General features: G+C 39.5%; 1 protein-coding gene across 2 annotated transcripts in view; it reads left to right on the top strand.

Annotated features, from left to right (window-relative positions):
- CNST (consortin, connexin sorting protein) overlaps positions 1-14,444 on the top strand; it is a 97,802-nt gene that overhangs the window by 48,014 nt on the left and 35,344 nt on the right. For both annotated transcript variants that reach the window (XM_006062416.3, XM_044943081.1), the window contains one exon: positions 10,172-10,377. In XM_006062416.3, the coding sequence (XP_006062478.3) occupies positions 10,172-10,377 (206 nt within the window). The remainder of the gene's footprint in view (positions 1-10,171; positions 10,378-14,444) is intronic.

The raw sequence follows: 14,444 nt of genomic DNA on the forward strand, positions 1-14,444 counted from the left end.
CATCTATGTTCATCAGTGATATTGGCCTGTAGTTTTCTTTTTTTGTGGGATCTTTGTCAGGTTTTGGTATTAGGGTAATGGTGGCCTCATAGAATGAGTTTGGAAGTTTACCTTCCTCTGCAATTTTCTGGAAGAGTTTGAGTAGGATAGGTGTCTGCTCTTCTCTAAACTTTTGGTAGAATTCAGCTGTGAAGCCGTCTGGACCTGGGCTTTTATTTGCTGGAAGATTTCTGATTACAGTTTCAATTTCCATGCTTGTGATGGGTCTGTTAAGATTTTCTATTTCTTCCTGGTTCAGTTTTGGAAAGTTGTACTTTTCTAAGAATTTGTCCATTTCTTCCACGTTGTCCATTTTATTAGCATATAGTTGCTGATAGTAGTCTCTTATGATCCTTTGTATTTGTGTGTTGTCTGTTGTGATCTCTCCATTTTCATTTCTAATTTTATTGATTTGATTTTTCTCCCTTTGTTAGTCTGGCTAATTGTTTGTCAATTTTATTTATCCTTTCAAAGAACCAGCTTTTGGCTTTGTTGATTTTTGCTATGGTCTCCTTTGTTTCTTTTGCATTTATTTCTGCCCTCATTTTTAAGATTTCTTTCCTTCTACTAACCCTGAGGTTCTTCATTTCTTCCTCTTCTAGTTGCTTTAGGTATAGAGTTAGGTTATTTATTTGACTTTTTTCTTGTTTCTTGAGGTATGCCTATATTGCTATGAAGTTTCCCCTTAGCACTGCTTTTACAGTGTCCCATAGGTTTTGGGTTGTTGTGTTTTCATTTTCATTCGTTTCTATGCATATTTTGATTTCTTTTTTGATTTCTTCTGTGATTTGTTGGTTATTCAGTGTGTTGTTCAGCCTCCATATGTTGGAATTTTTAATATTTTTTCTCCTGTAATTGAGATCTAATCTTACTGCATTGTGGTCAGAAAAGATGCTTGAAATGATTTCAATTTTTTTGAATTTCCCAAGGCTAGATTTATAGCCCAGGATGTGATCTATCCTGGAGTAGGTTCCATATGCACTTGAGAAAAAGGTGAAATTCATTGTTTTTGGGTGAAATGTCCTATAGATATCAATTAGGTCTAACTGGTCTATTGTATCATTTAAAGTTTGTGTTTCTTTGTTAATTTTCTGTTTAGTTGATCTATCCATAGGTGTGAGTGGGGTATTAACGTCTCCCACTATTACTGTGTTATTGTTAATTTCCCTTTTCATACTTGTTAGCATTTATCTTACATATTGCAGTGCTCCTATGTTGGGTGCATATATATTTATAATTGTTATATCTTCTTCTTGGATTGATCCTTTGATCATTATGTAGTGTCCTTCTTTGTCTCTCGTCACAGCCTTTGTTTTAAAGTCTATTTTATCTGATATAGGTATTGCTACTCCTGCTTTCTTTTGATCTCTATTTGCATGGAATATCTTTTTCCAGCCCTTCACTTTCAGTCTGTACGTGTCCTTTGTTTTGAGGTGGGTCTCTTGTAGACAACATATATAGGGGTCTTGTTTTTGTATCCATTCAGCCAGTCTTTGTCTTTTGGTTGGGGCATTCAACCCATTTACATTTAAGGTAATTATTGATAAGTATGATCCCGTTGCCATTTACTTTATTGTTTTGGGTTCGAGTTTATACACCGTTTTTGTGTCTCCTGTCTAGAGAATATCCTTTAGCATTTGTTGGAGAGCTGGTTTGGTGGTGTTGAATTCTCTCAGCTTTTGCTTGTCTGTAAAGCTTTTGATTTCTCCTTCATATTTGAATGAGATCCTTGCTGGTTACAGTAATCTGGGCTGTAGGTTATTTCCTTTCATCATTTTAAGTATGTCTTGCCATTCCCGCCTGGCCTGAAGAGTTTCTATTGAAAGATCAGCTGTTATCCTTATGGGAATCCCCTTGTGTGTTATTTGTTGTTTTTCCCTTGCTGCTTTTAATATTTGTTCTTTGTGTTTGATCTTTGTTAATTTGATTAATATGTGTCTTGGGGTGTTTTGCCTTGGGTTTATCCTGTTTGGGACTCTCTGGGTTTCTTGGACTTGGGTGATTACTTCCTTCCCCATTTTAGGGAAGTTTTCAACTATTATCTCAAGTATTTTCTCATGGTCTTTCTTTTTGTCTTCTTCTTCTGGGACTCCTATGATTCGAATATTGTGGTGTTTAATATTGTCCTGGAGGTCTCTGAGATTGTCCTCATTTCTTTTAATTCGTTTTTCCTCTCTGATTCATTTATTTCTACCATTCTATCTTCTATGTCACTAATCCTATCTTCTGCCTCTGTTATTCTACTATTTGTTGCCTCCAGAGTGTTTTTGATCTCATTTATTGCATTATTCATCATATATTGACTCTTTTTTATTTCTTCTAGGTCCTTGTTAAACCTTTCTTGCATTTTCTCAATCTTTGTCTCCAGGCTATTTATCTGTGATTCCATTTTTATTTCAAGATTTTAGATCATTTTCACTATCATTACTCGGAATTCTTTATCAGGTAGATTCCCTATCTCTTGCTCTTTTGTTTGGTTTGGTGGGCATTTATCCTGTTCCTTTACCTGCTGGGTATTCCTCTGTCTCTTCATCTTGTTTATATTGCTGAGTTTGGGGTGGCCTTTCTGTATTCTGGCAGTTTGTGGAGTTCTCTTTATTATGGAGTTTCCTCGCTGTGGGGGGGGTTGTATCAGTGGCTTGTCAAGGTTTCTTGGTTAGGGAAACTTGTGTCGGTGTTCTGGTGGGTGGAGCTGGATTTCTTCTCTCTGGAGTGCATGAAGTGTCTAGTAACAAGTTATGAGATGTCAATGGATTTGGAGTAACTTTGGGCAGCCTGTATATTGAAGCTCAGGGCTGTGTTCCTGTGTTGCTGGAGAATTTGCGTGGTATGTCTTGCTCTGGAACTTGTTGGCCCTTGTGTGGTGCTTGGTTTCAGTGTATGGAGGTGTTTGATGAGCTCCTATCGCTTAATGTTCCCTGAAGTCAGGTGTTCTATGATGTTCTCAGGATTTGGATTTAAGCCTCCTGCTTCTGGTTTTCAGTCTTATTTTTACCATAGTCTCAAGATTTCTCCTTCTATACAGCACCATTGATAAAACATCTAGGTTAAAGATGAAAAGTTTCTCCACAGTGAGGGACACCCAGAGAGGTTCACAGAGTTACATGGAGAAGAGAAGAGGGAGGAGGGAGTTAGAGGTGACCCAAATGAGATGAGGTAGAATCAAAAGAGGAGAGAGCAGGCTAGCCAGTAATCACTTCCTCATGTTCACTCCACAGTCTGGGCCGCTCAGAGATGTTCATGGAGTTATACAGAGAAGAGAAGAGGGAGGAAGGAGGCAGAGGTGGCCAGGAGGATAAAGGGGGGAATCAAAAGGAGAGCGACAGATCCAGCCAGTAATAAGTTCCCTAAGTGTCCTCCACCATCTGGAATACACAGAGATTCAGAGAGTTGGGTAGAGAAGAGAAGCAGGAGGGAGGAGACAGAGGTGACCTAGTGGAGAGAAAGGAGAGTCCAAAAGGGGCAAGAGCAGTCAAGCCAGTAATCTTGCTCCCAAATAAAAATAGGTACTGAAGATTGGGTTCTTAAAGGTACAAAACTGATAACAAATACCAAAAAGCAAAGATTAAAATTCTAGAGTAGAGGTTGGATTTTCAAAAATACAATATTAAAGAAAAGAAGATGAGAAAAAAAAGTCACAGAAGTTATTTTTAAAAAACTATATATATGAAGTTTGCTTTTAAAAAGTCTTTTTTTTTGAAAAGTAATAGTAGGTTATAAAAATGAAAATTAAAGGAGTAATAGAGGACTTAAAAATTTTTTTAAGTTAAAAAAAAGAAAAAAGGAAAGTGATCATAAAAATAGTAAAAATATATCTAGGACTTTCTCTGGTGTTGTTGTGGGCAGTGTGGGGTCAGTTCATTTTCGGATAGTTTCTTGGTCCAGCTTATATTTCTCAAGATCTATAGGCCCCTTCCTATGTAGTCGGTACTAACTACAGGGTTTTAATCTATTGCACCTGTCACTTTAAAGGCGGTTCCCTCGGTTTTAGCTTGTTTTTGCTGGTCTCTTCAGTGTCTGATTTCCGCCCTGACACAAGGGGGCGGTGGTGGACACTTTTTTAGGCTCTCTTGTTCAGTTGCGCTGTGGGGAGGGAGGGACGCTGCAAACAAATAACACTGGCCTGTGCTCCTAGTTTCTCAGCCACACTGGGCCTGCCCCCACTCACGGTGTGTGCACCCTCCCTGCCCATGCAGCCCAAGGCCGGGCCTGGGCTGCATGCACCTCCCAGGTCTAAGCCACTCAGGTTCAGGCACTCGGGTAGTCCTCAGAGGCACAGACTCCATTGGGCCTGCGTTTTGTGCCCTTCCCAGCTCGGAGCAGCTCAGGTGATGAGGTATTTGGCGAGCACGGTCACTGCGCGGTCACCTCTCCTGTCCCTGACGCTCAGTTTTCTGGGTGTACAACCGGTGCGCCTTCTCAGGCGGATGACTGTCCAGAACCCCAAGAAGTCTTAGTTAGCAAAGAAGCCTGCTTACAGTTTGGTAGATAATGTCTCTCTGGGGCTGCAATTGCCCCCTTCTGGCTCTGGCTGCCTGTCACCAGAGGGGGATGGTCTGCAGCCAGCTAGTTCTGTTCCGCCCTTTGTTCTGTGCGCGGGCCTGGCGGTGTCTTAGGGCTTTTCCCGTGGTAGCTATCCCACAGTCTGGTTTGCTAGCCCAAATTAGTTCGCTGTGATTACCCACGAGGGCATTCTGGCCGATCCTTACCCTAAACAATGCAGTCCGCGCCTCCCTGCCCAGCCCGCGCTTGCTAGTGGCGGGTGCAGGCATCTGCGCTGCTCCTCCACTGGGGGAGTTACCGTTGGGCTCCTAAGCTGTGGGTTTTAATTATTTACTTATTTTTCCTCCCTATTATGTTGCCCTCTGTGCTTCCAAGGCTCAGCACAGACTAGGCAGTGAGAGTGTTTCCTGGTGTTTGGAAACTTGTCTCTTTTTAAGACTCCCTTCCTGGGACAGAGCTCCGTCCCTATCTCTTTTGTCTCTTTTTTCGTCTTTTCTTTTTTTCCTACCTCCTTTCGAAGACAATGGGGTGCTTTTCTGGGTGCCTGATTTCCTCTGCTGGCATTCAGAAGTTCTTCTGTGGATTTTACTCAGCGTTTAAACGTTCTTTTGATGAATTTGTGGGGGGAGAAAGTGATCTCCCTGTCCTATTCCTCTGCCATCTTAGGACCGCCTCCCAGCTCTGTTCCTTTTGATCAATATCTCCCCAACTGCCCCCACCAGCCCCTGGTAACCATAATTATATTACTTTGCTTCTTTGAGTTTCACTTTAAAATTTTATTTTTTAGATTGCACTCATAAGTGAAATTATATAGTATTTGTCTTTGTCTAGCTTATTTCACTCAGCATGACGACTTCCTAATTCATCCAAGTTGTCATACAAGGTAGCATTTCCTTCTTTCTCACGGTTGAATAATACTTCATTGTATCTGTGCATCACCTTTTCTTCAGGTGTTCATCCATTGACAATAAGCCACTTGGGTTATTTCCATATCTGAACTACTGTAAGTGATGCTGTAATGAACCTTAGGGTGTAGATAATCATTTTGATTCTTGATTTTGTTCCCTTTGTGTGCATACCCAGAAGTGGAATTGCTGGATCATCTCAGAGAATGCAGTGGCACCCCACTCCAGTACTCTTGCCTAGAGAATCCCATGGACGGAGGAGCCTGGTAGGCTGCAGTCCATGGGGGTGCTAAGAGTTGGACACGACTGAACGACTTCACTTTCACTTTTCACTTTCATGCATTGGAGAAGGAAATGGCAACCCACTCCAGTGTTCTTGCCTGGAGAATCCCAGGGACGGGGGAGCCTGGTGGGCTGCCGTCTATGGGGTCACACAGAGTCAGACACTGCTGATGTGACTTAGCAGCAGCAGCAGCAGGGTAGTTCTAGTCTTACGTTTTTGAGGAGTGTTTGTACTGTTTTTCATAATAGCTGTACCAATATGCATTTCCACCAACAGTTCGATCACATTGTTTTCTTGCTATTGAGTGGTTTGAATTCCTTATGTATTTTGGATATTAACCCCTTTTCAGATGGATGGTTAGCAAATATTTTCTCCCACTTCATAGATTGTCTCTTCCCTTTGTTGATTGTTTCCTTTACTGTGCAAGAAGCTTTTTAGTTTGATGAAATCCCATCTGTCTACTTTTGCTTTTGGTGCCTGTGCTTTTGGTGTCATGTCCAAAACAGTCTTACCCACATCAGTGTCAGGAAGCTTTTCCCCTATATTTTCTTCTAATAGTTGCATGGTTTCAGGTCTTACATTCAAATCTCAATTCCATATCAAGTTGATTTTTTGCATATGTAGTAAAATGAGTTCAATTTCATTCTTCCACATATGGAAAGTCAATTTTCGTAGCACTCTTTGTTGAAGAAACTATCCTTTCTCTAATTGTGTGTGTTCTTTGCATTTTTTATAAAGATCATAAATGTGTAAAAACAAATCTATTGCTTTATTGTGATGCTCTATTGTGTTCCGGTGTTCTGTGCATCTGTTATTATGCCAACTATGTTACTGTTGATTACTATAATTTTGTAGTAGTTTTTGAAATCTCATAGATGCTATTAACTTTGTTGGTTTGTTTTTTTTTTTTTTTTCTTTTTTTTGCTCATGATTGCTCTGGCTATATGTGATCTTTTATGGTTCCATATAAATTTTAATACTTTCTAATACTTTCAAAAATGCCATTGCAATTTTGATAGGGATTCCATTGAATCTGAGGATTGCTATGAGTAGCGTAGTTATTTTTTAATTCTTCCAACCCATGAGCATAGTATATCTTTACATTTATTTTTGTCTTCTTCAATAGCTTTCAGGCTTCCCAGGTAACTAAGCTGGTAAAGAATCCGTCTGCAGTGCAGGAGACCCCGGTTCAATTTCTGGGTTGGGAAGATCCCCTGGAGAAGGGAGAGGCTACCCACTCTAGTATTCATGGGCTTTCCTGGGGGCACAGATGGTAAAGAATCCACCTGCAATGCGGGAGATCTGGGTTCTATCCCTGGGTTGGGAAGATCTCCTGGAGGACAGCATGGCAAACCACTCCAGTAATCTTGCCTGGAGAATCCCTGTAGACAGAGGACTCTGGAGGGCTACTTCGCCAACAAAGGTCTGTATAGGCAAAGCTATGGTTTTTCCAGTAGTCATGTATGGATGCAAGAGTTGGACCATAAAGAAGGCTGAACACCAAAGAATTGATGCTTTTGACCTGTGGTGTTAGAGAAGACTCTTGAGAGTCCCTTGGACAGCAAGGAGATCAAACCAGTCATTACTAAAGGAAGTCAATCCTGAATATTCATTGGAAGGACAGATGCTGAAGCTGAAGCTCCAATACTTTGGCCACCTGATGCAAAGAGCCGACTCATTAGAAAAGACCCTTATGCTGGGAAAGATTGAAGGCAGGAAGAGAAGGGGGATGACAGAGGATGAGATGGTTGGATGGTATCACGCACTCAATGGACATGAGTTTGAGCAAGTTCCGGGAGATAGGGAAGGACAGGGAAGCCTGGCGTGCTGCAGTCCATGGGTTCGCAAAGAGTCAGATGTGACTGAGCAACTGAACAACAACAGTAGCTTTCATGTACTTTGTTAAATTTATTCCTAAGTACTTTGTTGTTTTAATACTATTGTAAATAAAATGGTTTTCTTTTTCAGATAGTTCGCTGTTAGTATATAGCATTGCAACTGATTTTTATATGGTGATTGTATATCCTGTAACTTTACTGAAATCATTTGTTGGTTCTAACAGGTTTTTAGTGAAGTCCTGAGGGTTTTCCATCTATAAGATTATATCATCTGCAAACAGAGACAGTTTCACATCTTCCTTTCTGAGATGGATGCCTTTCATTTCTTTTTCTTGCTTGATTGCTCTGACCAGAACTTCCAGTACTATGTTGAATAGGAGTGGTGAGAGAGGGCACCCTTGTCTTCTTCCAGATCTTCAAGGAAAATATGTTAACCTTTCATTGTTGAGTATGATGTTATCTGTGAGTTTGTCATATATGGTTTTTATCATATTGAGGTACATTCTTCTGTACCTACTATGTTGAGAGTTTTATCATTAAAGGATATTGAATTTTGTTAAATAATTTTTCCCACATCCATTGAGTTGACCATGTGTTATTTATCCTTCATTCAGTTAATGTGCTGTATGACATTGATTGGTTAATGTATGTTGAATCAACCTTGCGTCCCAGGAATAAATTCTGCTTGATGACAGTGTCCGATCCTTTAAATGTGCTTTTGAGTTAAGTTGTTGAGAATTTTTGCATCTGTATTCATCAGAGACATTTATTTGTAGTTTACTTTTTATGTAGTATCTTTATTTGGCTTTAGTATCAGGGTAATGCTGGCTTTGTAAAAATGAGATTGAGACTGTTCCCTGCTCTTTGATTTTTGGAAAAGTCTGAGAAGGATTGACACTAATTTTTCATCAAATGAATTCTACCAGACATTTAATTCATAGGTGAATTTTGTTATCGTTGTTCAGTCACTCAATCGTGTTTGACTCTTTGCGACCCTATGGGCTATAGTCCTCCAGACTCCTCTGTCCACAGGATTTTCCAGATAAGAATACCGGAGTGAGTTACCATGCCCTCCTCCAGGGGATCTTCCCGACCCAGGGATTGAACCTGGGTCTTCTTCATTGGCAGGTGGGTTCTTTACCACTGAGCCACCTGGGAAGCCCCTTGGTGAATTCTACCAAACATTTAATGAAAAATTAAGAATTTAATTAAGAAAAATATAGAATTTGGGTGATTAGCCTTATCGCAGTCTTATGTGATTTAATGTCTTAGGTATAGTAGTGTGGCTGGGAGGAAAAGGAAAGAAAACAGTATTTATCTTAGTTTCTTTGTAGTTCTCTATAGAAAGCTTCTCTTCCTACATTGGCATTACCACCATTGCAGTTAGAGACACTGATGTATAGAACAGTCTTTTGGACTCTGTGGGAGAGGGAGAGGGTGGGATGATTTGGGAGAACGGCATTGAAATACATATAATATCATATATGGAACGAGTCGCCAGTCCAGGTTCGATACACGATACTGTATGCTTGGGGCTGGTGCACTGGGATGACCCAGAGGGATGGTATGGGGAGGGAGGAGGGAGGAGGGTTCAGGATGCGGAACACATGTATACCTGTGACGGATTCATTTCGATATTTGGCAAAACCAATACAATATTGTAAAGTTTAAAAATAAAATAAAAAAAAAAAAAGAAAATTAGAAAGCAGAAAAATCATTCCTGTTTTTCACAAATACAAAATAAAATGGCAGGCCATCTCCAGGCCAAAGGCATCTTCAATCATGGTGTGCATATACTAAATTAGTGAGAAAGAGCCTTCCTGAGATGGACTAGCTGAAGGTAAGTACAGATTCACACAGTCTATTCAATTTCAGTATGAAAATTAGAACTCATGCTGAGATTTCAGTGAAGGGTAAAGTTATAATGTGTTATGTTTAGAGTTTTAAAATTTGGTGTGTTATTTCAGGAGCTCTGGGCCAAGGATTTATTCGCTGATTTTTTTTTTTTCCAAGTTTGTTTTACTCTTTTTTACTAGGAAGAAAGTTTCTGTGACCATTAGCTCTGGACATCTGATTCCCTCTGCTCTCCTGGGCTCCAGAGGTAGTTCTAAAGTTATCAGACCAGAGTTTAGAGAAGAAGGCTTAACTTCTTTAGCCTTTGATATGATAGCCACATTTACTTTGTTATTTAGTGCTATTTCATTTGGAGCAAGGTATGACTTCAAATTATAGTTAATTCATTTTTCCTTTGGGAGAGTCAAGTTTTTGGTCAGATTTTAACCTACATACTTTTCTTTAGATCTCTCTTTTTTTAATATTCTTAATTAAGAATATAGATTCTTAATCTATAATGTATTGTAAATAGAAAGTTTATATAGAACTAACAGAATTGCTTCTGTTAACTAATTGCTAATAGAAAGAATCAGATGTCAAGCAGAATCTTAACTTAATGAGGAAAATAACTTGTGGCTTCTGTGGGGTTTTTTTTTTTTCCTGTAATCAGTTTTATTTGAAAATTTTATGGTTAAAAGGCATAATTATTATAAAGTGTTCTACCATAATGGAAATTTATTCTAACATGGGCATTTTATTTACTCTCAAAGGACTTTCTTCAGAAGATACCACACCTTTAATGCAAGAAAATATACTACATGTAGCCACACATGCCGTTAGTGATGAAGAATCTGCAGAAGTAAATGCTAACGATCAACTGGAAGCCTCAAAGTTGGTTCTGCAATCTCTGTTCTCACTTATACGAGGTGAAGTTGAGCAGTTGGATTCAAGAGCACTTCCCCTTTGCCTTCACCAGGTATCTTGCTGAACTTTGAATTGCAGCCTCACTGAAATTCTGGGGCCAATATTTGTAATAATCTAAAATCCAATTCTCTGTAATTGATTCTGCTCCACCTGTCATTGGTGAGTCCAGGAGAAGGTGACCTTGGATCAGTAGGAAATCTGGCATATCACTGACTGGTGGCCACATGTTGGCTTGGATCATCAATCTATGGCTCATACAATCACTAGCTTCTTTTACTTGGTGGTGGTGGTGGTGGTTTAGTCACTAAGTTATGTCTGACTCCTGAAACCCCATGGACTGTAGCCACCCAGGCTCCTCTGTTCAATGGGATTTCTCAGGCAAGAATACTGGCATGGGTTGACATTTCCTACTCCTGGGGAATCTTGCTAACCTAGGGATCAAACCCGCATTTCCTGCGTCTCATGCATTACAGGCAGATTGATTACTCCTGAGCTGCCAGGGAAACCCCTTCTTTTACTTAGTGTGTACAAATGAGAGTCATTGTCTACAAATGAGTCAATGTAGAAAGTGCTTAGTAAGTACCAACAAGGTACCCAAAACTAAGCTGGACACTAGGGAAACAGATTGCATAAGAACATGTCCTTAAGATAGACACTGTGGAGTAGGAAAAACAATTATGTAGCTAATGGTAGAAGTCTGTATAAAGTATTGGAGTAGGTATGTGCTTCAGGTTCAGCAAAAGCACAAAATGCATGATTAACTTTGTCCTTTGGGCATTAGGTGGAAAGAAGGTGATTCTTGAGCTGGGTTTTGCAGGATTTATAGATTCACAATAGATAAAGAAAGTGAACTGGTACAGAAAGAGATCAGCCTTTGCAAAGACATGACTGGGATATCATTTTGAAGATTAAGATGGAAGAGAGATGAGAATTAAGATTGGATAACTTGTAACATTAAGGTCTTGCTTTTAGAGGCTGAGAGCTTTTAATTATGAAGGTGCCAAAATTAGAATTCTAGAAATATAATTCTTGATGATTGAGAGGGTAAACTAGAAGATGGAGAGCCTGGAGACTGGGAGACCTTAAGGACAGTAATACGGAAGGTTTTTCACATGAGATAATTCTGAAAAGATTAAGGTATTTATAAGCTGTGTTTTATTTTCTTTTTTTAAAATGAAAATAATTCATATATGGGAACGGAAGAAGCTTCAATTTTATTTCACTCACTCTTCCTGTTCATTAAACATTTGCAATAAGCAGGGAATAATTTTTTAAAAGTAAAATAGCTTTTGTCCCAATGCAGGAAAACATATATTCTTACAAATTTATATTACCTCCTTGGTGGGCTTGAAGAATGCCTTTGAAAAAATGTGTACTACTTTTTGACCTCTGGTGTGTTGGTAACATATATAGTACATGTTTACCAGAGTTGAGAACCACCAATACCAAGGCAACTTTCTAATCTTTCAGCCTTCTTTGAATTTGTACAATGGATTGAGTTTGTAAAGGATATTTACACTAACGGTTATTTCATTCTCCAAACAATCTAGAGAGACATTATCATCATCTTTACAAATGGGAGATAAAAGACTCCCTCACAAAGCAAGTTCCTTACAATTGTAGGGCTTTGTTTTGTGCTCAGTTGCTCAGTCGTGTCTGACTCTTTGCAGCCCCATGGACTGTAGCCCACCGGGCTCCTCCATCCATGGAATTTTCCAGACAAGAATACTGGAGTGGGTTGCCATTTCCTACTCTAGGGTCTCTTTCCGACCCAGGGATCAAACCCACATCTCTCAAAGCATGTGTTTTAGGGACAACTTGACAGAAATTTGAATACTGACTGTATAATAATAATACTATTGCATCATTGTCAATTTTCTTGAGATTGATAATGGAATTGAAGGTCATGTAGGAGAGTGTCTTTATTCTTGGGAAACACACGTGCAAGTAGTAATTAGGAGTAAAGTTATATAATCCCTGCAACTTAAGATATTTCAGTGGGAAAAAATGTGTAAGAAAGGGAAAGAAAAAGAGAAGATTTAGCAAAATGTCAATAATTGACAAATCTAAATAAAAGGTATGTGACTGTTGATTTTACTATTCTTTGAAGTCTTCTGTAGAATTTCAATAAAAAGTTGGGGGAAATGGACATTTGGAGTAAATAGAAACAGCTAAGTGTAGCCAAATCTTTTCAAGCAGTTTATGTCACTGGGCTATTGTTACATTAAATGAAGGGAGAATGCTCTTTTCTACTAGCAGGTGATCCTATAGCTGAAGCAGATCTAGTAGAAAATCACATTTTTAGGCAGGAAGATGATACCAGTCTTGATCAGATGCAGATTATTTAATTTTTTTTAATGTCTCAAAGTAGAACTCCACCTTCATCCCCTAGGAACATGTCAGTTTGCTGAGCCCTGTAGGTTATGCTTCTGAAATACCTCAGCAGTCTGTGCTCTCCTGGCAAAGAAGATTAGAGAGTATAGTGGTGACTTTAAAGTATGGGCTCTGGCTCTACTTTAAAATCTAACCCTAACCCATACTAACAAACTAAGCAGCTTTTAGTTTCATCTTCTGTAATGTTGTAGAGGACTCAGTGAAATACTGCATGTACAAGTACTTAACATATCAATAACACTTGGTATGCTTAACATAAAAGTAATTAAACATTAAGCGGTATAACTATATTTCTCTGTCACTAACTCAAACATTGCTTGTTGGAAAGAGATGGCTGAGACTGCAGTAAGCTGAGACACCAGGGCAACAGCAGTCAGCTGATGACTGCCTTCCATAGTCCAAGAATACAAAATATCCTGTCAGTTACTCTCAAGGGAAACACAAGTTAGAGAGAAGTGGAGTGACTTGTTTTTCCCCATTATTTGGTAATTCCCAGAAGTTCACACTGTGTCTTTCACTTGAATTTGACAGCTGTTAACATTATGCCAGATTTTCATTTCCCCTCCTCCCACTCAACCCTACCCCACATATTTATTTTCCATGAAACATCTTAAAGTAATTTTCAGGCATTACATCACTTCACCCTTAAATACTTGCACATAAATTTCCCAAGAACAATGACACTCTCCTAAATAACTTACAATGCCGTTATCAACCCCAAGAAATGAGATGTTGGTTTAATATTATTTAATATAGAGCCTATATTTGTTTCTTCATGTTGTTCCACAAATATTCATTATAACTAGTTTCCTTCTGATCCAGGATCCAGTGAAGGAGCACACATTGCATTTGGTTGTGAACATTCTTTAATCCTTAGTAATCCAGAACAATTCCCTGCCTTCTGTTTTATTTGTTGGTTTATTTTTGCTTTTATAACATTGACACATCTGAAGAGTTAAGAGTCCTTGTAAAAATGTCCCATAATTAAGATCTGTCTGATTATTTCTTCATAAAGTGAAAGAGGAGAGTGAAAAAGTTGGCCTAAAGCTCAACATTCAGAAAACTAAGATCATGGCATCTGGTCCCATCACTTCATGGCAAATAGATGGGCAAACAGTGGAAACAGTGTCAGACTTTATTTCTGGGGGCTCCAAAATCACTGCAGATGTGATTGCAGCCATGAAATTAAAAGACGGTTACTCCTTGGAAGGAAAGTTATGACCAACCTAGATAGCATAATAAAAAGCAGAGACATCATACTAAAGGCCCGTCTAGTCAAGGCTATGGTTTTTCCAGTAGTCATGTGTGGATGTGAGAGTTGGACTGTGAAGAAAGTTGAGTGCCAATGAATTGATGCTTTGAACTGTGGTGTTGGAGAAGACTCTTGAGAGTCCCTTGGACTACAAGGAGATCCAACCAGTCCATCCTAAAGGAGATCAGTCCTGGGTGTTCATTGGAAGGACTGATGTTAAAGCTGAAACTCCAGCGCTTTGGCCACCTGATGCAAAGAACTGACTCATTGGAAAAGACTCTGATGCTGGGAGGGATTGGGGGCAGGAGGAAAAGGGGACGACACAGGATGAGATGGCTGGGTGGCATCACCGACTCGATGGACATGAGTTTGAGTAAACTCCAGGAGTTGGTCATGGACAGGGAGGCCTGGAGTGCTGCAATTCATGGGGTCGCAAAGAGTCGGACACGACTGAGCGACTGAACTGAACTGAA

This window comes from Bubalus bubalis, chromosome 5 (assembly GCF_019923935.1).
Source record: "Bubalus bubalis isolate 160015118507 breed Murrah chromosome 5, NDDB_SH_1, whole genome shotgun sequence".
NCBI classification, from domain to species: Eukaryota; Metazoa; Chordata; class Mammalia; order Artiodactyla; family Bovidae; genus Bubalus; species Bubalus bubalis.